General features: G+C 49.3%; 1 protein-coding gene across 3 annotated transcripts in view; it reads left to right on the plus strand.

Moving 5' to 3' along the window:
* The first annotated feature begins 7,471 nt into the window (after positions 1–7,471).
* PPP1R9B (protein phosphatase 1 regulatory subunit 9B) overlaps positions 7,472–24,507 on the plus strand; it is a 77,220-nt gene continuing 60,184 nt past the window's right edge. Inside the window, exons 1-2 of one of the 3 annotated variants that reach the window (XM_053361211.1) lie at positions 7,472–7,573; positions 7,859–9,814. In XM_053361211.1, coding sequence (XP_053217186.1) covers positions 8,363–9,814 — 1,452 coding nt within the window. In that variant the 5' untranslated portion in view covers positions 7,472–7,573; positions 7,859–8,362. Of the gene's footprint in view, positions 7,574–7,619; positions 7,731–7,765; positions 9,815–24,507 lie in introns of those variants that run through there. The other 2 variants (XM_053361210.1, XM_053361209.1) reach the window with 2 other exon arrangements.

Raw genomic sequence — 24,507 nt, forward strand, 5'->3', positions numbered from 1 at the left:
ACCCTTCACCGGGTTACTATTCCCAGCGACCCTTAGCAAACTACAGCGCCCAGAATTCTTTGGGGGTGGAGGAGAGTTGGAGGAATGTGCTTTGTGCTTTAAAGGTGTAGGGAGCCAAAATAACTGGCTCCAGCTCGTGTGTATGGAGAAAATTGATGCGTCCTCCTCCACTCTCGTTGGAGAATCTGCAGCAGCTGATAAGACTGACGGCAAAAGAGGAAACGGGAAAGAGGAGTGCTTTGCGCACACGCCAAAAAACGGGGAAAAGATGCAGGAAACCGCGTAGCCTGGGAGGGAAGCTTTGCTAAGGAATTTCCCGCAGGGTCCTTGCGCCCTCAGCATCTCTGCATAGCCTCGGGGGTGATGGGCGCTTCTGTGGCTGACCGGGGGCTCGCTCGCTCGCTTGCTTGCTTGCTTGCTTGCTTTGGCCACGTCGCACAATCCCCGTGCTGTTGGGGATCGATATTTTCCCAACAAGAAGCAACGACCCAGATCCCCAGAGCTTGCTGGACGAGCTGAAGGGAAGCTGCTGCATGCATCAGTTTTCTTCAGCCCGTGGGGAAACGGTGCAAACTTGGGTTGCGCTGTGATCCTTAGGAGCAAACCATTAATAACCCTTCCCCTCTCTTCATAAACAGGCTCTTGTACACTGGGGGTTGCGTACACACCATATATTTAAAGCCCCCCTCCAAAGAAGTATGGGAACTATAGTTTCAGGATGCTGGGAATTGTAGTTCTGTGAGGATAAACTAAAGTTCCCAGGATTCTTCGCAGGGGTTTGTGTAGGTTGATTTAAATGTATGGAGTATACTTGCTCTGCTTGTCACGGCAGCCTGCTTCCACACATGGCTGGCTTTCACTTGAGGATCACAGCTTTTCCCAAACCTCCAGTTGTTTGGGACTACAACCTCCATCAGCCCCAGCCAGCATGTGCTGATCCCAGGGGCTGATGGGAGTTGTAGTTCCAAAGCATTTGGAGGGCACCCAGGTTGGGAAAAAACTGGGCGATGGGTATAAACTACAGAAAAGTCGACTGAGGTTCAACACTCGGGAGGTGGGGTCACTAAAATCAGTGCAGTCATAGGAGAAGCTGCCAAGAGAAGTTGCAGTGTAGTTGTTGTTGTTTAGTCGTTTAGTCGTGTCTGACTCTTCGTGACCCCATGGACCAGAGCATGCCAGGCACTTCTGTCTTCCACTGCCTCCCGCAGTTTGGTCAGACTCATGCTGGTAGCTTCGAGAACACTGCCCAACCATCTCGTCCTCTGCCGTCCCCTTCTCCTTGTGCCCTCCATCTTTCCCAACATCAGGGTCTTTTCCAGGGAGTCTTCTCTTCTCATGAGGTGGCCAAAGTATTGGAGTCTCAGCTTCAGGATCTGTCCTTCCAGTGAGCACTCAGGGCTGATTTCCTCCAGAATGGATAGGTTTGATCTTCTTGCAGTCCATGGGACTCTCAAGAGTCTCCTCCAGTACCATAATTCAAAAGCATCAATTCTTCGGCGATCAGCCTTCTTTATGGTCCAGCTCTCACTTCCATACATCACTACTGGGAAAATCATAGCTTTAACTATACGGACCTTTGTTGGCAAGGTGATGTCTCTGCTTTTTAACATGCTGTCTAGGTTTGCCATTGTGTTGTCTTTGTCCATGGAGTTTTCTTGGCAGGGATACTGGAGTGGCTTTCCGGTTCCTGCTCCAGGTGGATCACGTTTGGTCAAAACTCGCCACTATGACCTGTCCATCTTGGGTGGCCCTGCACGGCATAGCTCATAGCTTCTCTGAGTTATTCAAGCCCCTTCGCCACGGCAAGGCAGTGATCCGTGAAGGGGATTGCGCCCCCTAGCCACAGATAAATCAGCTCTTCTTTCCGCCTCTCCTCCAACCCCCCACCCTCCACCCATTCAATTCACCCTCTGTTTTAAAAATATCAATTTTTATTTATAGACATATTTCTGAACATATTTCAAGCCAATTTTGTGCCCCTTCCTCGCCTGCGCCCCTGGCGGGGCCCCACTTCACCACCTCCTAGCTACGCCCTTGCTTCCCTACATGTGATGCTGAAAGCCTCTATTTTAATCTGAAGTGTGTCCTTTATGAATCACAATGCAGGAGAGAATGGGGAGGGCAGCACTTTTAAATTGAGCGCCTGCTCTGTTTATTTTATTTTTCAGTTTATTAGTCACTTGCCACTTACGGTGCTTCTGAGCAACTTACACAAATTTAAGAGCATAAAGCAGGCATAGGCATACTCGGCCCTCCAGAAGTTTTGGAACTACAACTCCCATCATCCCTGACCACTGTTAGCTAGGGATGATGGGAGTTGTAGTCCCAAAAGATCTGGAGGGCCGAGTTTGCCTATGCCTGGCATAAAGCATAACAAAGGAGCAATACGTCGTGATTTTTAAAAAATCCAATGACCCAGTAAAACAGCAAGAAAAACATGCAATCCATCAACAGCAAAATCAGCATTATCTGTCAAATGTCTGGGAGAATATGCAGCTAGAGGATCCTCGCCAGCGGCCATAGGCTGTACCTATGTTCTGCTTAGAGAAGACCTATTTAAATTAACGGACCTACATTTGTTAGGTCCATTCATTTCAATGGGTCTCCTCTGAGTATTATTGAATACAACCAATCGGGCATCCTTTCCATTTCACTGCCTTTTCACATATTAAGGAGCAGCAGAGCCAAGTTTCCCACTGAAGGTAGATACATTCATTAGGCTGCGGTTCACCAACAAGTAAATTTGTAAATGTATGTTGCAATCAGTTCCCCCTTTAGGAACTTCCAAGGGCAGCTGTTCTGCAACTTCTCTTAACACAACAAACAATACAAGTAACACGCAGACCAGTAAACTAGATAGCACTGTAATTCTTATTGATTAATATACATGATTTAGGAACAAAAACAAAATGTGTGCACTTGTAAATTCTCTAATATATTTGAAATCAATTGAACACACGTCTGTGAATCTTTGAAAGTCCGCAAAAGTATAATAAGTCTATGGTTGAAACAAAGTAATAGATGCTATCCTGCGGGCTAAGCGGTAAAACTTTTTTAGGAGTTCATGGTGCCGAAGTAGTAGGTGAATAACAATGCACAGTGATGCCGGATAATCTGACTGTTTCGCTGGAATCTTCTTCAGCACAACCCATAGATTAGAAAAATGCACAAGGAGAAGTGGTCATGTGGATATGTAACCAGTGCTCACAGGGGGTTGTTGTTCTGTACTGCAACTTCATAAAAAGCAGAGACATCACCTTGCCAACAAAAGTCCGTATAGTTAAAGCTATGGTTTTCCCAGTAGTGATGTATGGAAGTGAGAGCTGGACCATAAAGAAGGCTGATTGCCGAAGAATTGATGCTTTTGAATTATGGTGCTGGAGGAGACTCTTGAGAGTCCCATGGACTGCAAGAAGATCAAACCTATCCATTCTGGAGGAAATCAGCCCTGAGTGCTCACTGGAAGGACAGATCCTGAAGCTGAGACTCCAATACTTTGGCCACCTCATGAGAAGAGAAGACTCCCTGGAAAAGACCCTGATGTTGGGAAAGATGGAGGGCACAAGGAGAAGGGGACGGCAGAGGACGAGATGGTTGGGCAGTGTTCTCGAAGCTACCAGCATGAGTATGACCAAACTGCGGGAGGTAGTGGAAGACAGGAGTGCCTGGCATGCTCTGGTCCATGGGGTCACAAAGAGTCGGACACGACTAAACAACAAAAGGGGGTGCAATCTGGACGGTTCTGCCAGGGGTGCAAGATCACCCAGCTACGGCTCTGTAGGGGTCATAGCTCAGCGGTTGAGCATCCGATTTGCACGCAGAAGATCTCAGGTTCAACTCCTGGCATCTCCAGGTAGCGCTACCTGAAACCCTGGAGGGCTGCTACCAGCCACTACTGAGCTAGATGGACCAACATTCTGACTCAGTATAAGTCATCTTCAAATGCTGCCATCGGTTCGTTGGAGCTGTGTTTAGTGTGGAAGCATCTATGCCAGTACAGAAGATCAGACTTCAGCAGGGAAGACAGAGCATAGAAATCCAAACCTAGTTGCTGCTGGATCTACCAGTGCTTCTGAGAAAGTCAGCCCAGCCTGGGACAATTCTCTAGGAGCTGAAGAGATGTCCCTGACCAAAATATTGAGTCAGCGATGCAATATGGGTTAAAGCACAGAGCCTAGGGCGGTCGGTGGTTCGAATCCCCACGACGGGGTGAGCTCCCGTTGCTTGGTCCCTGCTCCTGCTAACCTAGCAGTTCGAAATCATGTCAAAGTGCAAGTAGATAAATAGGTACTGCTCCAGCGGGAAGGTAAGCGGCGTTTCTGTGCACTGCTCTGGTTTGCCAGAAGCAGCTTAGTCATGCTGGCCACATGACCAGGAATCTGTATGCCGGCTCCCTCAGCCGGTAAAGTGAGATGAGCGCCGCAACCCCAGAGTCGGCCATGACTGAACCTAATGCTCAGGGGTCCATTTACGTTTACCTTACGCACAGCTGCCCTTGTTGCAAAGCAGTCTGGGATAGCTGCCACAACACTTGCACACGGCGTGAGTGGTTCGCACCCAGGCAAGCGGGAATTGCTCAAGGTAACTGGAACGCACTGTGTGAGCACTAGAGATCTTATATTACGTGACCACATGCAGTGCCAGATTTATGTATAAGCTAAACGAGCTGTAGCTTAGGGCCCTACTCTCTTGGCCCCCCCCCCAAAACAAATAGAGGGGGGAAAGCACTGGATGTACATTTCTAAAATATAAGATAAAAAACAAATCAAATAAAACCTACATACAGCAACAGTGTTTTGTGTTGTGTAGGCTCCTATGATGTAAGTAATGGGCCCCGTCTGCCAGTCTGCTCCCTAAAATATCACTGGTTTGCTCCTTTCTATATATAGGGTGCCTACATTCTGCATGGACTAGTTGCATGGCAATGTGTGCAAATGGCTTTAGATACCTATGAGGTCCGTAAATTACCATAGAGCATATATTCAACACAAAAAACAGCAACAATTTGTTGTCAACAAAGGACAGCTGGACATATAAAGGGCCCTATTACCTTCAGTACCTTAGGACTTCATCAAACCTCAATCCAGCCCAGACCACATGCATACAATAATGGGGTTTGCTTTTCGTTTGTTTGTTTTTCTGAAAAAGGTAATTGTCTATGAGGTAACTAGAGGCTATTTCAAAAGAAACTCTCGCCATATAGAGGCCACTTGAAGCTGCCTTCATGGCACCATGCTGTGAACAATTTCAGATTTATCAGTCAATGCTCAACGTATTTATTTATATTTTAAAAAAAATATTTCTTTGCTGCAATTGCATAAAAACATTTATTACCAAAGCATTGGACAAAAATTATATATATACACATTAAAAACTACACAAAAGCCAAAATCACAGTGGCAGAAACAATTTTCCATTGTGTGAAGGAAAATGAAGGTACATTCTTTCACCTTTGGTGGACATGCCCCAGGATTAAGGCTTTCTGGGAAATGATATATAATGAATTGAAAAAGGTATTTAAATATACCTTCTTGAAGAAACCAGAGGCCTTTCTCTTGGGCATGGCCGGCCAAGTGGTGCCAAAGAAGGACAGAACTTTTTTCATGTATGCTACAACAGCAGCAAGAATACTCATTGCAAAGTATTGGAAGACGCAAGACCTACCCACTCTGGAAGAATGGCAGATGAAACTGATCGACTGTATGGGACTGGCAGAAATGACGAGCAGAATCCGTGACCAGGGAGAAGAGCCGGCAGAAGAAGATTGGAAAAAATTTAAGGACTATTTACAGAAATATTGTAAAATTAAGGAAAGTTCAATGGTGTTGGATTGAAATTGAGTGGTTTCTAGCTGTAATGATATAAAGGAACATGGATGGAAAAAAAGGGTTTGGAAAATAAGGTGATATTATAAGCTGTAATGCTTTAAGTTAAGGATTTGCTGAACAAATAATTTTAAATGGAATACAAGAAGGGGAGGTATGAGGAGGTCAGAGAAATTTGTTATTGAAAAGTATGTTTTATGAACTATATGGTTTTTTAAAAATTTCTTTGTTTGTTCTTTTTTGTTTGTATAAAAAATTGGAAAATATAATAAATATCTTTTAAAAAAAAACAATTTTCCATTGTGTGTTTTTTTGGGTGGTTTGTTTTTTGGTTTTGGTTTTTTGCCATTTTGCAGGGGAAAGTAGTCCCTTAATAAAACCCACAAACTGTACTGCCAAGCCCCTTGCTGCCCCAAGCTGCCCACAGCCTACCTCACAGGGGGGGTTGTGAGAATGAACAAGCAAATGGCTGAGAAACAGTGAGCTGTCAATCAGCATTGCTATTCTAAGCTCTTGATAATGGATTGTCCATGATAAACATACAGCAGTTAAAAACTGGGATCAGCTCAGTTTGCCACTGTCCAAACAAGCTAGCTACATTGGCCTATTTTGGAGTAGGACAATACATTGCAAACTGTGTTAGAGGAGGTGGTGATTTCAGCAGTGTTAGAAACTGAGATATGAAAGCTAGGAGCTAAATGGCACCTTAAGCCTAGAGTTATGGGCGCAACAATGGAATGTCTAGGCACACTTTTTTTATACGTATATAAGAACACAAAGCTGAAAAAAGAATGAACTGCAGCTAAAATGTTATGTTCATTTTTCATATGGTCTGGTCCTTCCACAGCCCACCCTCCTAATATTCTTAAGAGGGTCTCTTCTCTAGTTTTCAGAGAGTAGCTGGAAGTGGGGAGGCAGAAAAAGGTCCTCTTTTCCTTCCACTCTGCAGTTTTCATCTGAAATCTTAGGCGTGGTACTATGTCCAGTGCTCAGAAACTGCTCGCACTAATGAAATTCCCTGTCGCAAAATGCGCCTAGAAAACGCGAGTTTGCAAAACTGGGCTTCAGGTCCTTTCAAGACGTTGTATAGAATCTAAGTTTTCATTTAGAATAGCTGCCTTATGAATGGAGGTCCTCGGTACAAATCATATTTTCTCACTAGTTGAGGCACATTATATATTTATATTTTTGTTTGCTTTTTAAAGCACCTAGTTAAGCAGTTGCATCTTTGAAATCCTTTGCAATAATGGGGAGAAGAGTTGGCCCATGAGAATTAACCCCCCCCCCCAAATATCCCATGGTGAAGCACTACCGTTATATTAGGGCCAGCTAAAAATTCACCAAACAATAGCGAGCCAGCTTCCGCCTAATTTTGTGACATTTCCAGTTCGGCCCCTTTCCGTTTCTGCGGCTTTTGCCACACCGCCAAAGATCCCGGGGCGTTCTCCTCTCCGATGGATCTGCCCTCCCCCTCCCAAACAATCTGCAGCCGGATCCCGGGGTTACACGTCCCCAACTGCGCGCTAGGGATCAATGTAGCAAATCTCCTCGGCCGCGCTTGATCCTATTTCGGAGCAAGTGCAGGGCGCGCGTTGCTTTACGCATTTTAGCGCAAAAACGCGCGGAAGAAGGGGTTGGATTGCGTCGCTTGCTGTTATTTCTTTTAATAATCCGTCGGCCGGGGAGGGGGCGGGGAAGGGATAGGATGGCCGTGCCTGCCTCCCTCCCTGTTGCAACGGGGTGGATGAGTTCAGTGGGTTTTTCTCTCTTTCAATGGCGAGGGGGGCGGAGGGCGGCGCGGACGCGCAGGGGGAGGAGGAAGAAGAGCGCGTCGCCGGCTGCCGTTTAGCTTCCTTTCCTGCCACAGCAGAAAAAAGGGGGGTGGACAAGGCGCGCGAGAGAGGGGTGAGAAGCTGATCTCTTTAAGACCCAGCGGGCATTTTCTCTCGGGTTTGCCCCCCTCCCTTCTCTCTCTCCCCTCCTCTCTTCCCCCCAACCTTATCATTATTATATTTTTAATTTATTTTTTTTAGGAGCGACAGGCTGCGCCGTTCGCAGAAGCGCCGGGTCTCCACCACCATCGGGCTGCCAAGACTGAGAGAGCGACCAGAAACAAGAGGAGGAGGAAGAAGACGAAGAAGAAGAGAGGGAGGCAAAGGGATGAAGGGGAGGCGTAACGCATCCGAGCAGCCGGCGACAGTGGGCCTGAGCTGATCCGAGCCTGAAGGGTCGCGCTTCCCTGTAACCATCGGTAAGGAAAAGAAGCCTCTCTCTTTTTGGAAACGTTCTCTCCTCCGCCCCCGCTGACCACATTTCCCTGACACAATGAACGCCGTGTTGTAGGAGGAAGAAGGAGAAGCGTGCATTAGCTACCCCCCCTCCCCTCCATCCCTTGTTTCTCGCGATGTGAATCCGCTGCCGCAGCTCGTCTGGGAAGAGGCAGCTCGGAGGGGGAATCGGAGGAAGGGTGGGCGCGTGGAAAGAGGACCAAACGTGGGGCTATGTGGTGTCCAGGACACCCGAAGATTTGCTGAACCATGATGAAGACTGAGCCCCAGAATAGTCCTGGTGGCAGTAGCAGCAGCAGTGGCAGCGGTGGCGGCGGCAACAACGGCGGTGGAGGAGGGAGCCTACGGAGTGCCTCGCCTCACCGGAACGCCTACGAAGCTGGCATCCAGGCCTTGAAAGCCACCAAGGATGCCCTTGGCAACGCCGAGAGCGAGGAGGCCAAGAAAGCCCGGAACAAGAAGTATGGCTCCAACGTCCACCGGATCAAGAACATGTTCCTGCAGATGGGGACGGCGGGCCCCGCCGGGGAGGGCGCCATGGACCTGGCCAAGATGAAGGAGAAGCCCGTGCGGCTGTCCTTGCCCCGGGCCAGCAGCCTGAATGAAAACGTGGACCACAGCGCCCTTCTGAAGCTGGGCACCAGCGTGTCCGAGAGGGTGAGCCGCTTCGACTCCAAGACGGACAAACCGCTCTCCAAGCTGCAGGAGACGAGGAAGATCTTTGAGAGGAGCCTGCAGGAGAAGGAGACCAGCAACAAGCTTCTGCTGAGGAAGGAGAGGGCCGGGTTCCAGGACAGGAAGCTGGACGTGGTGGTGAGGTTCAATGGCAGCACGGAGTCCTTGGACAAGCTGGACACTGAGGCCGTGTCGCCCACCGTCAGCCAGCTCAGTGCTGTCTTTGAGAAGGCTGACTTGAGGAACAACCTCCACAAGGCCCCTGGGAAAGTCGGGCCCCTCAACTCCAAGATCGTCCCCAAGAGGCCCAGGGTTTTCCTTCAGGCCCCAGAAGGGGCCAAAGCAGAAGGGAGAAGTAGTAGTAGTAGTAGCGACAGGCCTACTGCTCTCCAGGCAAGAGGCAGGCTGCCTGAGGCTGACAAGAGCCAGGCCAAACTTCCCGCTGGCGGGGGGGCAACGGCGAAGCCGGGGGATGGCAACACGGGAGGTCTGCGTCCCCAGAAGGTCCAGGAGGTACGCAAGATCAAGCCCGTGGAAGTGGAGGAGAGCGGGGACTCAGAGCAGGAGTTTGAGGCGGCTGAGGTGGCCGTGGCGGCGGCAATTGCCGAAGAGCGCAGCAAGGCCGCTTCCAAGGGGCTTGGCGAGGCGAACCGGGCAGAGGTGATCCAGGCCGAGGTCACGGTGCACGCCGCCTTGGAGAACGGCCAGCCGGGTGGCGAGAGGCACCTGGAGACGCCAGACCCTCTGGCGGACGCTTTTGGCGAGGAAGGGGCCAAGGCAGAAGGGCCGGAGGAGAATGACTTGTGCGACGAGTCGAAGAGAGAGGACTTCTCCGAGGCTGACCTGGTGGACATCAGTGCCTACAGTGGGCTGGGGGAGGATTCAGGAGGGAGCGGGCTGGATGAAGACGAAGACGCCGATGGACTGTACGCACCGGAATCCAGCTGCATGGAGATCGCTGGGCTGTCGGAAGAGGAGGAGGCCGCCCCCAACCGCAAGATCCATTTCAGCACTGCTCCCATTCAGGTAGGCCAAGGCATGAGATGTTCTGAGCAGGTAGGACGTACGACTGGGCTTGGCAAAGTTCAGGTGTTCCTGGGTCTGGGAAGTCCGGCTGCTGGGGGTCACTGTCAGTGAGTTTTCTGAGCTAGAATCTTCAAATCATTTCAGAGTTGGAAGGAACCAAGGGAATAATCTTGTCCAATGCCCTGCAGTGCAGGAATATTTTGCCCAATGTGGGGCTCAAACCCACGACCCTGAGATTAAGAGTTCTCATGCTCTACCAACTGAGCTACCCCTCAGTTTGGCCTATCCGGGTTTGGCCTAGTTCTCCCATGTAGCTTATGAGGTTGGGAAGGGCCACAGCTCAGGGATAGTGTATCTGCTTTGCATGCAAGAGGTCTCAGGTGCAGCCCTTGACATTGACAGGTAGGAGAGACCCTTGCCTGAAATCCTGGGGGGCTGCTGCCAGTCAGTGTAGACAATACTGAGGAAGATGGCCAGAGGTCTCACCCAGTGTAAGGTGGCTTTCTGAGTCCCCGTATCTCGATTGTAATTCCACAAAGGCTGCAAACCGAGCTTGCTTGATGGGGTGGCTCCTCCATCCAAAAATTACCTTGCGTTTGATAAATATGTTCCCTGTACATGCCATGCCAAGGAGAAGGCACGAAGCTCCACCTTCTTCCTGATCAGCTAGATTTCTACATGAAAGGAAAGGCGTGTAAAAAGACATGCACTTGTTTGTGTGGAGCTGCATTAACCTGCCACCTGGATTGGCCCAGTCATGGCACAGCCTCCCACAACCCACTGGCCTGTTGGGGAGGACCAGGCCTAAAGATGGGCTTTCTCCCCACACCAACCCTCTCCTCAGGAAGATTTCCAATGAGAAGGCCTCGATATCGAAAAGCCTATAGCAAACGATTACTTGAGAACTACAGACCGACAGGAAAGGGGTTGTGTGTCCCCCTTTTGCATATATGTATTTTTATTTTGAACTTTAGGAGCTCTGGAAACACTGGAGGGAAGGTTCTGTTCAAGAACAGCAAAGCAAAATTCTCATCCTAAGGGCTAGTGGCAGAAAAAAGGGGCCTGGTTGCTGCTTTTAACAGGGCTGGCCTCTCTCTGAGGCAGATCTACAGGACTCAAGACTATCTGTGCAAAGGTGGTTTTAGGACCAATAGGCCAGACAGTATCATGGCAGATAGTGACAGTGTTTTGGAGTGCCCCCGCCCGTAATCTCACTCAACCCCCCCCCCTTTTCCCCTTTCCATTGTAGAATCCTAGGGAGAGAGAAAGAATATTTGTCTAGGGTGGAAAATCATGGAATGGGTGGGGTTGAAGGATACCGTTCCCTAGCCTGAGATTTCGGCAGACAGGGAGATGCTGCTGAGGTGACTTGATATTGCAAAGCAGTCTGGGGGTGGTAGAGGGAGAAACCATTCTCCATCCCTCCCCCCCCTTTTTTTTTTGCAAAACCACTGCTTTTATGGAACGCTCAGGGCGAGGGAGGGATTATTAATGCACCCGTTTCTGTCTGGCTGCTGGTAGTAAAGGGGATAACACATTGGATGTGAAATCTCCGTTTCTCACACTCTATCCCACCTCGGCTGGGGGCTGCATGTTTCTGGAAGAAGGAGGGAGAGAGATGTCACCGACACAAATTCAGGGAGATGGCTCATCGCCATCTGTTCCTTTCTAGCCCTCCTGCTGCCCCAATGCCCCTTATTCCCTCTCGGAGTTGCTATCGATTGGCTACCTTTCCGCTCTTCAACACCTTGCAAGGATCAAAGGCGTACTGACCATCATTCCCAAACAGTTAGCTCGGTTTTGTCCCCTGCAAAAGGCCAGCTTTGCCAAGGGTGAATCTGGAGGCAGGAAGACTCTCTAGTCTTCCCCAGATGAGGGAAATGAATGGCAGCTCTCCTGTTCTGCTGGGGACTGGGGCCCACAGGGAGAGGGGCAATCAATAACCAGAGCCTGGTCCAGGGGTGTGGTAAGGCGAGGCAAATCAGGACCACGGACAGCTCCGACTAGGCCCTGCATGCTGAGCTTGGGGAGATGTTGTCTCAGCAGAAGGCTTAGGGTCATCTGAAGCCTTTGAAAGGACAGCAGGGTTTGACTTTCCAGTAGCTCTGCCCCCCTGCCCCGACCCCAGAGACCTGTTGGCAATATTTAAAGGGCCTGTAGCCTGTTCTTCAGTCACAGGAGATTCTACATGGGGATCATCTTCATATGCAAGAGCTACATCTTCAGGCCTGGTCAGTGTAGAAGGGGCCGTTGCTGAAGGGTCTCCCCTCCAGTGGGTTGACAGGTTTGTCATCCGAATGAGATTCATGTTCAGGCCAGCACTGGGAACCTGAGACAGGGGGACATGACAGCCCTCTGGCGGGTGCCCATGAGGTCATAGACCTGGATAGAAGGAGATGGTCAATCAGGCCAACGTTTTCAAGTTCTGAGATAGGATTCAACATGGATCATTAACTCAGGTTGCCCATGATATCTCCACTTAATGGTTGGTGTGTTGTAGTGGTTAGTGGGTTGCAGCCGGGCCAGCAAGACCCTGGTTGAAATCCCTGTTTGGCTGCAAAGCTTCCTGGGTCTGTCCCCCATCTCTCAGCCTAACCCACCTCGCTAGGTTGTCATGAAGATAAAGGGGGAGAAACACAGGTCGTTTTGAGTTCTTTGGGTAGTTGAGACAAAAAGGGAATATGTCTGGAGAGAGATTAGAACGTAGGAACATGGGTGAATGTCCCACGAGCAGATTGCAGGGGCAAGGAAGCAGTGTTCAAAATTTACCAGGTGTGAATCCGGTTGTGACTATGTAGAGTTTTCTGGGTGCCAGGCTATCAACCACAGTTTAGGAAACCTCTGCCTTGGTCCACAGTTAATACCAATTCCGTTCCCCCTGTGTGTGATTCTCCTTCTTGCATTCTGGGACAAGTGAACTGTTGCCGGACTAAGCTACAGCCCATCAATGTTGTCGAGATCATAGCATCATGGAATTGTAGCATTGGAAGGGAACCCAAGGGCCATCTAGTCCAGCCCCAGACATTCCATTGTGGTGACCGTAACCTACGTAGGTTTAAGATGCCATGGGGCACCTACCTTATATATATCCTGAGTTTCTAACGCTGCAAAGAAGGTGCCCTGCACCAATAAGTTAACAGGAACGGGATAGCGATGTTGTAGCCATGCTCTTTCCATAGGAATCTTGTTGGTTGCTGTGGGGTCAGGATGCTGGGCTAGATAGACCTTTGATGGGATGCAGTAAAGCTCTTACCTTCTCACAGTGCATAGTTACTCTGTGGAACTCACTCCCTCAGGAGGGATTCAAATTCACCAATTTGTGTGAATTTAAAAGATTGGACAATCATGGAGGAGAGAGGTCTGTCAGTAGCTACTCGCCACAATGACTATGCTCTGCCCTCGATGCTTGGAGGCAGTAATACTTCTGAATACAGTGGACACTCAGGTTGCGAATGTGATCCGTGCGGGAGGCATGTTCGCAACCTGCAGTGCTGCTTCTGCGCATGCGCATGTTGTGGTTCGGTGCTTCTGCACATGCGCAAAGCGCAATTTCACACTTCTGTGCATGTGCAAGCGCTGAAACACAGAAGTAACCTGTTCCGATACTTCTGGGTTTTGGCGGGTCTGTAACCCGAAAAAACGCAACCTGAAGTGTCTGTAACCCGAGGTATGACTGTACCAATTGATGGAGACTACAGGAAGGGAGAGTGATCTTCTGCTCAGGCCTCGCGAGTTTCCCCACAGGCATCTGGGTGGCTACTGTGAGAACAGGATGCTGGCGTGGACCTGATCCAACAGGCTTTTCTTATGTTCTTTGGCCTTCTGGCATCGTTCTGTCTTAGCCAACATCCTGGCACCAGGTCATGGCATATGGGACTGCTCGCTGGCAGAAGAGGAAGCATTACTCCAGTCAGGCTGCCATAAGAGAGTTCAGTTCCCTGGGAGCTGACAGAATGTGCTAGCTTATAGGCTCAAGGGTCAGATTTTAAGACCCTGGGGTTTTAAGATCCCTGATCACCAACTCCAAAAGAGGGGCCACCGCAATTTACATGTGAACAGAGCCGTCTTGCTTTATGTGTTTTAACCATGGAAGAGAGCTGAGTGTTAGACCCCCGCAAAGAACAATTAAATCTGCCAAATGACAACACAACAAGAAAACAACAAAGTTCCTCAGGGAGATAAAGCAGGTAACCTTGACCTAGTCTAGGACATTGGCAAGGCCGGCTCTGTCATTGGCCAGACTGAATCAGATGCCTCAGGCATGGTTACTTCTGTGGCATTTTTTGCTCCCTAGAAGTGATGCTTGTGGGATGTTCTGTCTCAGGTAGCAAAATATAAACCTGGCCAGCCTTTTGGGGACGGTGCACTTTGTCCTTCTCTGGAGTTGGGGGCAGTGTTTGTTGTTGCTCCCCGAGCAGCGAGGCGTCTTAGGCAGCGAGGACTTCCACAGAAAGCGGCAGGATGCCTGGCAGGTCTTTTGTGCTCGTGAAATTCCTTTTAGGGAGACTCCGTGGGCGAACCTTGTGCTGAACAGAAGGCACGACATTTGCCGCATGTGTGGCTGGGAAGGAAACCTCCCCCGTTGCCGGTGACCCTGAAGGGTGGGTCTTCTTTGGTCTTTTTCCTGTTTCTCCTGCTTGGTGGGCTTGGCCAGGATTCGCCCCTCGTCCCCTTTGGGTCTCTGCTGATAGGTTAGTGCAGGGGGGAAGGAACTATTCTTAGCTCAAGGCCCACATTTCCAGCTTTCCAGGGGCTGTGTGTCAGTGGCGGGTGGGAACAGAGGTGCAGGTCAATTCTGTGTCCAGGGCAGCTGTCTACCAGCTCCATCTGGTACGCAGGCTGAGACCCTCCCTGTCCGCAGACTGTCTCGCCAGAATGGTGCATGCTCTGGTTATCTCCTGCTTGGACTACTCCAATGCGCTCTATGTGGGGCTACCTTTGAAGGTGACCCAGAAACTACAACTAATCCAGAAAGCGGCAGCCAGACTGGTGACTGGGAGTGGCCGTCGAGACCACATAACACCGGTCCTGAAAGACCTGCATTGGCTCCCAGTACGTTTCCGAGCACAATTCAAAGTGTTGGTGCTGACCTTTAAAGCCCTAAATGGCCTCAGCCCAGTATACCTGAAGGAGCGTCTCCACCTCCACTGAGGTCCAGCTTCAAGGGCCTTTTGGTGGTTCCCTCACTGCGAGAAGTGAAGTTACAGGGAACCAGGCAGAGGGCCTTCTTGGTGGTGGCGCCTGCCCTGTGGAACACCCTCCCATCAGATGTCAAGGAAGTAAACAGCTATCTGACTTTTAGAAGACACCTGAAGGCAGCCCTGTTTGGGGAAGTTTTTAATGTTTGATGTTTTATTGTGTTTTTAATATTCTGTTGGAAGCCACCTAGAGTGGCTGGGGAAGCCCGGCCAGATGGGCGGGGTATAAGTAATAAATCATCATCATCATCATTAAACTGGTGGGGCAATGAATGCAAATTTCACCTTTGTGCAGTAGGCTAGTTTCTGCACACACTCACATGCTCCTCTTTGACCTGCGAACAGACCAGCAAAAGGCACAATCAGCACTCAAGGACCCAGTCAGGCAAAAACTCTTGCACTATGAAGCAGGACCAGCGAGGGATGAGGCCTGGAGAGAGTTTTGAGAGTCAGAAAGAGATGGGAAGGATGCCTTTGGCCTTTGGGGCTCAGGTTCCCTACGCCTGTGTTAGTGGATGGAGAGATTTGGTTAACGGTGAATCCTACCTTGAAAGGAAATGCCGCTGGTCCCAGCCTCTGTGGTGGTGAGAAATCTGTTCCTGTCTTCTTTTATTCAAGCTAGTTCTGCAGATGAACTGTGGTCTGTAGGAAGAGCAGCTCGTCATATTCCTGCTCCAGCCTGTGCCCTCCCAGCAGTTGACTGTATATTAGTTTGGAGAGCTTCATTGCCAATGGTTTAGATGCAGGTTTATTACATCGCTCACTGGGGCAAGGCGGTTTGAGCATATTACACTGATCCTGGCCCAATTGCACTGGCTGCCAATTAGTTTTTTGGGACCAGTTCAAAGTGCTGGTTTTGAACTATCAAGCTTTAAATGGCTCAGGACCACCGTACCTTAAGGACCGCCTTTCTCCATATGAACCAACCCAGATCCTGCAATCATCATCTGAGGCCCCTCTTCGCATTCCTCCTCTGCCCAGAGGTGGGAACACAAGAACTGGGCCTTTTCTGTGGTGGCTTCCCATTTGTGGCATGCTCTCCCCAGGGAGACTTGGCTGGTGCCATCATTATACACAATTAGGCACCAGGCGAAAATGTTACTCTTCAACCAGGCCTTGGGCTGATTGCCATCCGATTTTCTTTTAAATGTGTTGTGGGATGGGGGTGGGTGGGTTATTGGTCTGTTTTTGTTTTCATTATATATGCTGTGTGTTTTCATATTGTGATTTTATGTTGTGAACCGCCCTGAGAGCTATGGATGAAGGGCAAATTTAAATAATAACAATAATGTATTGCTTCCCGCTAAAAAATATTCTAAAGTCATTTATAACTGAGTAAAAAACAATCACCAATGATAAAATCAGATAGGATATAAAAATAGATCTAACACTACACTAGCATTTGTGCTTCCCAAGTGCCTGGGATAACAAAAATGTTATTTGCATGGCACTGAAACAATGACAAGGTTGGCACCAGGCAGGCCTTCCTGGGGAGAGAATTCCAGAAATGGGGTCACTGCAGAGAAGGCCCAGTCTCTCCCCACCACCTTCTGAACTTCCCTGGGATGTGGTGTTCACAGAAGAGCCTCAGGTGATGTTCTCAGCATCCAGGCAGGTTCATAATGGGGAAAGGCAGCTCTTTAGGTGTAGCCCCAAACAACTCTTATTTGAACAGCAACAAAAACATTAAGGGGGGGAGATGGCATGGTGCATGTTGCCCGACATGGTCACACAATGCTTTGCTACCCTTGCCAGTCAAATGTGCTACCCAGGAGGAAGGAGACATTCTTTCAGGGAGTGTATTCCCAGCAGTGGCACTACACCAAGGAAGGTCGCAATGGCAGGGGGCAAATCACACCTGTGAGAAACAGCTTAATTTAATCAACTAGATCCAGAGCTTGTGGTTAGGAGGGAATGTTCCTGCTTTGTTTCATACTAGCAGCCGCATACCCAGCTTTGCTCAGGAATACTAAGCAACAAAAACAGCGCAGTTTTGAAATCGGTGTTTCAAACCAGCTTTGGAAGGTTCAGTCCGCCATCTTGATTCAAAATGGCGCCCATTTGTATCCAAACATTGACAAAAAACAACAACTCTGCTCCTTGGTCCCTGGAACCTTCATGCAAAATTTGGTTGTGATATCATAAGAGGCATCCAAGCGGAGGGCGAAACAACTTTCCAAAACATATAATCAATCATAGAATTGAAGAGTTTGAAGGCACCCTAAGGTTCATCTAGTCTAACCCCAGGCAATGCAGGAATCTTTTGCCTGATGTTAGGCTCGAACCCACGACCCTGAGATTAAGAGTCTCATCTTTGAGATTTTATTTTTTCTCACATGTGGGAACGCAGTGTTTTCTCATCTGGCATACAAGAGCCAAAGCAGGTTTCAAAGTTGAGACAAGTATACGAGATGAGTTGGCACCAACCGCGGGGATTGTTTGCTAGTGGGAAACGCATCACCCTGAAAGGGAAGCTTCCTGCTTCTTTTAAGGTCCAAACTGAAAGGGAAAGCCATCTTTAAATATGTTTTGCGACTTCTACAGAAGGGGGAAAGAGGAAGCTAGCCTGCCTGTGTGCATATGAGATCTACTCAGTGGTATGTCCTTTAGTCAACCCCGGTGATCTGTCAGGGGCGGGGTGGTGGGTTTTAGTCTCTGATGAAAGCTTCAGTGGAAAGAGGATGCAATTAAACATTACAGCCTCTCATGCTAACATATCATCAGACCTTACCATGAAGTTTCTGACTGATGCTCCTGCTTGCTTCAGAAGGTTGGATTTTGGGGGGGGGGGTTTGCAACTACAGTGGTACCTTGGGTTACAGACACCTCGGGCTACAGACACTTCAGGTTACAGACTCCGCTAACCCGGAAGTAGTACCTCGGGTTAAGAACTTTACCTCAGGATGAAAACAGAAATCATGCCGCAGTGGCAGCGGGAGGCCCCATTAGCTAAAGTGGTACCTCAGGTTAAGAACGGTTTCAGGTTAAGAACGGACCTCCAGAACGAATTAAGTTCTTAACCAGAGGTACCGCTGTAGTTGAGCTCTTGTTGCTGAATTCAGATTCTGAAGCAGAGTCTTGGCTCAAATGAAGACCTGGTCAAAAATGAATTCATTACTCTTACTCGTTCATGAGCGGCTTCCATAGTCACCTTCCCCTTTCTCCTCACAACAACCCTGTGAGGTAGGCCGGGAGAAAGAGAGAGAGAATGGGCAAGGTCATAGCTGAGCAGGGATTTGATCCAAGCCTCCCTGTCCTGGTGTGATCACGACATCACACTTTGGCTCTCTTCAGGGATGGGCAGTTTGATTTGAAATTCTGCTTTCAGCAGTTGTGCCAAATTCTGCACCTTTTGCAGCTTCTCTTCCTTTGTCAACACCCTTTCTTCTCCCAACAGCTCGCAGCCCCAACAATTCCCAGATGCTGTGTAACATTTCCTCACTAGCCGGGCCTATCTTTTCACTTTCCTGACAGGAGCCTGCACTGATGGATAATATTCCATTGCTGTCAGCTTCTCCGTGATCAGTTAGAACATTTGTGAACATGTCATAATTACACACTTGCTCAGCGACTGATGTGCGGGGAAGCAAAGACTTTCCAGTTTCAGAGAGTTTTCGGCACATTATATTCCTATGCAAAACTCCATATTTTACAGGGGGGAAACTGAGGTTTAAAAACTGCAGTAATTTCAAGGCCCTATAACAGTTCCAAGGTAGATCTGGGAAATAAATCCAGATTTCCCAGTCCCTGTTTGGAGTACATCAATGAGCTCTACTTGGGGCTACCTTTGAAGGTGACTCAGAAACTACAACTAATCCAGAATGAGGCAGGTAGACTAGTGTCTGGGAGTGGCTGCCAGGACCATATAACACAGGTCCTAAAGGATCACATTGGCTCTCACATTGGCTCCCAAACACAATTCAAAGTTTAAATGCTGATATTTAAAGCCCTAAATGGCCTCGGCCCTGTATACCTGAAGGAGTGTCTCCACCCCCATCATTCACTGAGGTCCAGCTCTGAGAGCCTTCTGGAGGCTCCCTCACTGTGAGAAGTGAGGTTACAGGGAACTAGGCAGAAGGCCTTTTCGGTAGTGGCGCCTGCCCTGTGGAATGCCCTCCCATCAGATGTCAAGGAAATAAACAACTATCCGACTTTTAGAAGACATCTGAAGGAAGCCCTGTTTAGGGAAGTTTTTAATGTGTGATGTTTTACTGTGGTTTTATAAATGGTTGGAAGCTACACAGAGTGGCTGAGGCCACTCAGTCAGATGGGTGGGGTATTATTATTATTATTATTATTATTATTATTATTATTATTATTATTATTACAGCGGTCCATCCCCCCCACTCCATGAAACCAGAAATCTCAGATTCCCTTCATATTATGAGCATAAGAGCCTTGCTGGATCAGACCAAAGGTCTACCTAGTCCAGTACCCCAAAAGATGCTTATGGGCTGTCTACTAGCAGAACATGAGTCTCACAGTGGAGCAAATATTGTTGTCATAGCTAGTAGCCAATGATAGCGCTAGCCTCCGTGAATCTGTCCACTTGTTTTCAAAGCCATCCAAGTTGGTTGTAGTGCCCAGAACCCCTTGAGGCAAAGGATAAAGAGGCAGCCCATTCTGTGGAATATTTAAAATGTCACATCATCAATCCTAGATGTGTGTGGTTGGGCCATGTCAGGCTGCCAGGGTCATGGCAGCTTCCCGAGGGTGCTGGGTGCTTATTCTGAGTCTGGTAACGGGGTCCAGGGTTCCTTGGAAGGTAAACCAAAGTAGAAAGCCTTTGCCGAAGACAGTTCAGCATCTGCCTTCATATACCAGCTATCAGCGGGGTGAGATGCTAAATACCGCCGCATGTCAGCGACGGATCACTGTCAAATATCAACCTGCAAGATACCAAAACAATGAAATCAGATAGGGTGGGGTGTTGAAGACAGCTGGCAAACATGCAGCCGTTTACAGCAGAATTTGTAGAATTGGCAAATGAGAATTGCGAGCGATAGCGGACAGCCAGGTGGGGAGAAGGCGCTTACCTGTCCTGGCAGGCGGATCGATACGATACGATACGATATCTTTATTGTCATTGTCCCATACGGAACAATGAAACTGAAAAATCTACATAAGACATTCAAAAACCCCTTAAAACTCTGAAACCCCATTTTAAAATACAATATACTCCTATAGAGACGCCTTATCCTGTGTTTAAAAACAGAATTGCATTTGGGTAGATCACGGCTGCTAATCGGGAGGGACGTGGTGGCAGCGAGATGAGTGCAGTGCAGACGCATCAGCAGAGCCAATCTGGAGTTCCTGCTGCCGGGACCGCACTGTGCCACCCTCCCTGCCGCCTCCTCATTTTGGTAGGGCAGCCCCCACCAAGCCACCCGCTGCTGTTTTTTTTTGAGGATAGTTTTCAGGAGCAAAATTGGTCCAACCCTATCATGTTCGTGTAGGGAAATTGGAACTGAGCCGCATGTCCTGCAGCAGTGCTCTCTCTCACGCTATGTTGGCCCACAGGGTTCCTAGGAGTGGTGTTGTTGTCTGCTGTCGTTAACCCCCTGCTGCTATAATCCTCCCACGCCCCCCCCCCACCCCAGGAGAGGATGCCGGGTTATCCTCTTCCTAGGTGGCCCCCGTTTTCAGGCTGATGGGCCATCTGCTCAGCCTTGCCATGTAGCGTCAGGTGGACTCTTTGTGCACTGGGGATAAGCCAAACAGTGCAAATTATTAGACAATAGCCCCTTTTCCCGTTCCTCCTGGCCAGCTTTAGTTGCTCTCTGCTTCCCCTCAATCTGGATGCTCAAGGGAAGGGTATATAAGTCCAAAAGGAGGAGAGACCCATGTCCTGTGAAAAACAGCCTAACAAGTGCCGGATCAGAGGGGCGGACATAGGGAAGAGGGTGTGCTGTTCGCCTATAGAGCAGGCAATCCGACAGGTGTCCACAAGGCCTGACAACTGGGGAATGGTACCTCTACCCCCAAGGAGGATGGACTGCGAGGGTCCACAGTGCTTGCAAGGATGGGCTGCTAGGTCTTGGAGGACCGCTCTAGAGAAGATAGAAAACAAAGTAATCCAGGCAGAACACAGAGATCAGGGGACAGGGACGGGGACCTTGCAGACATCCAAATGTTGTTCGACTACAACTCCTATCATCCCCAACCTTTGACCGTGCTGACTGGGGCTGATGGGAATTGGAGTTTCACAACATCCCCAGGGCCTCAGCATCCCCACTTCCGTTTTAAAGCCATCCGAGATGTTGGCTGGCACCGTATTGTGCGGCAATGAATTCAACAAATTAATTGCATGCTGTGCAAAGAAGTGCTTCCTTTTGTCTGTCCTGAACTTCCCGTCAATCAATTTCATCGGGTAACCACAAGTTATTATGAGAGCGGGGGGGGGGGCTGAGGACTTCCATCTCTCTCTCTCTCTTTCTCTCCCTCTCTCTCTCCCCCTCTTTCTCCTTCCCTTCCCCCCTCCCCTCATTAGCTCAATACTGTGCATAATTTTTACGCACTATCTCTCCCGTTCCCCCCTTTCACTGCCTTTCCCCTAAATTAAAAAGACCCAACCGTTAACTTTTCCTTCTTGGAATTGCCTCAGCTCCCTCCCTGATCAAATTTGGTTGTCCTTTCCTGCACCTTTATCCAGCTCTTCTTCTTCTTCTTCTTCCTCGAGATGTTTCAACTTGGGACTTTGGGGTGATGTTAAGGGCAGAAGCATGGGCGAGGTGGGCTTAGTTTGACCCCGTCTGCTCAGATGTCCCAATTTGCACAACCCATCAAGGAAGGGTCAGCTGGCAATGGGCTCCTGCTCATTTCAACCAAACTTTCACCAGAGCACTTCTCAGTGAGTTGTGCTTTGTGTAAATTAACACAGGCGTATGTTGGCACACGTGCAACAGACAGCAGTGACCAGCGGGGTGTCAAGTGGGTGGGAGCCAGGAGCAGGCCAGTAAGAAGTCACACACAGCGTCAGTGAAGTTAACTCTTTATTCAAAGACACAAACAGCTCCAGAGACCAGGCCTAGTCAGCACAGCAACTCACTTGTTGCTCTTGCCTCCCCACAGCTCCTTAAGTCTCCTCTCCCCCCAGTTCCTTCCTAAGCAATCTGAGACTCCTTCGTCTTATCTGTCTTTGCTCTGCCCTCTTCATACCTCTTCGGGTTCTGGGAAGGCCAGCCAAAGGGGAGCTGGTCACAGCAGGAGGGGGAGACCCCCTGGCTTCTTCAGCAGTCTGCCAGATCTCTGCCTCTGCCCCGCTCCTCTCCAACCTCTGCTCCTGCCTCTGATTCTGAACTGCCCTCTGCCACAGCTCCTTCCTGCTCACAAAACCCTGTTACCTCTTCAACGTCTGACACCTCCTCCTCCCATTCTGCTCCCTCTGACCATGGCCTTCTCAGTAGTGGCACCCTCCCTGTGGAACACATTCCCTTCAGATGTCAAGGAAGTAAACAGCTATCTGACTTTTAGAAGACATCTGAAGGCAGCCCTGTAGAAGGAAGCTTTTTAATGTTTGATCTTTTAGTATGTTCTGAGTTGTGCTGCAAGCTGCCCAGAGTGGCTGGGGAAGCCCAGCCAGATGGGCTGGGTATAAATGTTGTTGTTGCTGTTGTTGTTGTTGTTGTTGTCCCACTACTATTCTCCAGGCTCTGAGCCTTCTTCTCTTGGGGGTTCCCCAGCTGGTTCCTCCCACCATTCCTTTGCACCCAGCCATGACACGGGGTTACTTCATTCACCTGATCTCATGGCAGCAGCCCTGCTGCAGTTTACCCAGGAGGGAGAGGAACACGATAGCAGCAAGGCCAGTATAGTGCAAACACACTATACTGGAACTTTGGATTGGCTCCACCAATGCATTTGCACCGTGCTGGCCTCACCACCGCTTTGCCCCCTCTCCCTCCCAGTAAGTCACAATGACTCCAGTGCTAGGAGGTCAGGTGAGCGTTGCCATCCTACCAACAGCTACCAGCAGTAGCCTTGCGTGGCATGCTACTCGGAGTTTCTGCGTCAGGCTGCAAAATGTCACAGGGCAGCTCTGGAGATGAAAATTTCCACAGAAGCCCTAGGCGGGGGCAACTGCTTCCTGTTTTCTGACTTGCATTTCAGTTTCAGTTCCTGTAACAAACGGCAAAGCGTCTCTCAGCACCATCAGACAAGTAGGAGCGTCAACACACACACAGCCTACCCATAGCTTTTTGAGGAGCGAATTCAGCGCTGTTTCATGGCGATATTTGGTTTTGGGGTTTTTTTGTTATTATACTGCTCAGACGGTAGAGCATGAGGCTCTTCATCCCAAGGTTGTGGGTTCGAGTTCCGCGGTGGGTGAAAGTTTCCTGCATTGCAGGGGTTTGAACTAGTTGACCCCTTGCGGCCGCTTCCAAATCTACAATTCTATGATTCTACCCAAGCTTTCTTCCTGAGGGCCTCAAGGCAGCGTACGCGGTTTCCCTCCCTCCCCCCATTTTACCCTCATAGCAACCCTGCGAGGGAGCTTAGACCAGGGGTCAGCAAACTTTTTCATCAGGGGCCAGTCCACTGTCCGTCAGACCTTGTGGGGGGCCGGACTATATTTTTTTTTTGGGGGGGAGAAATGGATGAATTCCTATGCCCCACAAATAACCCAGAGATGCATTTTAAATAAAAGCACACATTCTACTCAGGTAAAAACACGCTAATTCCTGGAACGTCCGTGGGCTGGATTTAGAAGGCGGTTGGGCCGGATCCAGCTCCCAGGCCTTAGTTTGCCTAGCCGTGGCTTAGACAGAAAGGCAGCGATCAGCCCAAGGTCACCCAGTGAGCTTCACAGCCAAGTGAGGATTCGAACCCTGATCTCCCAGGTTTCCTGGTCCAATAGGCTCCCTACTTCACCACCGCTAGACCTCTGTCTGGACACAGAACCAGGCCGCCCTTGCGTCTTCCTCAGTCGTGAAAGGAGTTAAAAACCACACACAAACCACCTTGGTTTCAGGAAGGTCAGCGGTCCAAAAGGGAGCTGGCAGCCCTCTATCTAACCCTGAGGAAAGGGACAACGTGCCTTTGGTGATTGTGAACAGCACTGCGGTTAGGTAATTTTAGACACTGCACTCGAATGCCCTCCCCGTCCCCTTTGAAGATGCCCTACCTTACAGAGGACAGTCCTCTGTTTAAAGAACTGCCCTGTCTAAATCTGGCTGGAAGGACAGTGAGAAGGGAGAACCGTCAGGGATCTTGGATTTCCCCATCAACAGTTAGGAGCGCAGAATGAGCAGGGATGCAGGCCATACTTGCCCTCTTCTCCACTACAGTCAGACGTATCATATCTCAACTCCAGACACGGTTCCCAAATTTGCTACTGTATATATAAATTGGTGCGTTGAGTTCTTATGCAAAAATTGCCTGTGTTTCAAGGGGGTGATGTGTGAATGGACCCCATCTGTGCATTATTTCATTGACTTCAACATGTGCTAAGCTAGCCCTACTGTGTGGTGGTTGTTGTTTGGGTTGGGGCTCCTG

Source organism: Podarcis raffonei, chromosome 13 (assembly GCF_027172205.1).
Source record: "Podarcis raffonei isolate rPodRaf1 chromosome 13, rPodRaf1.pri, whole genome shotgun sequence".
Classification (NCBI taxonomy): domain Eukaryota; kingdom Metazoa; phylum Chordata; class Lepidosauria; order Squamata; family Lacertidae; genus Podarcis; species Podarcis raffonei.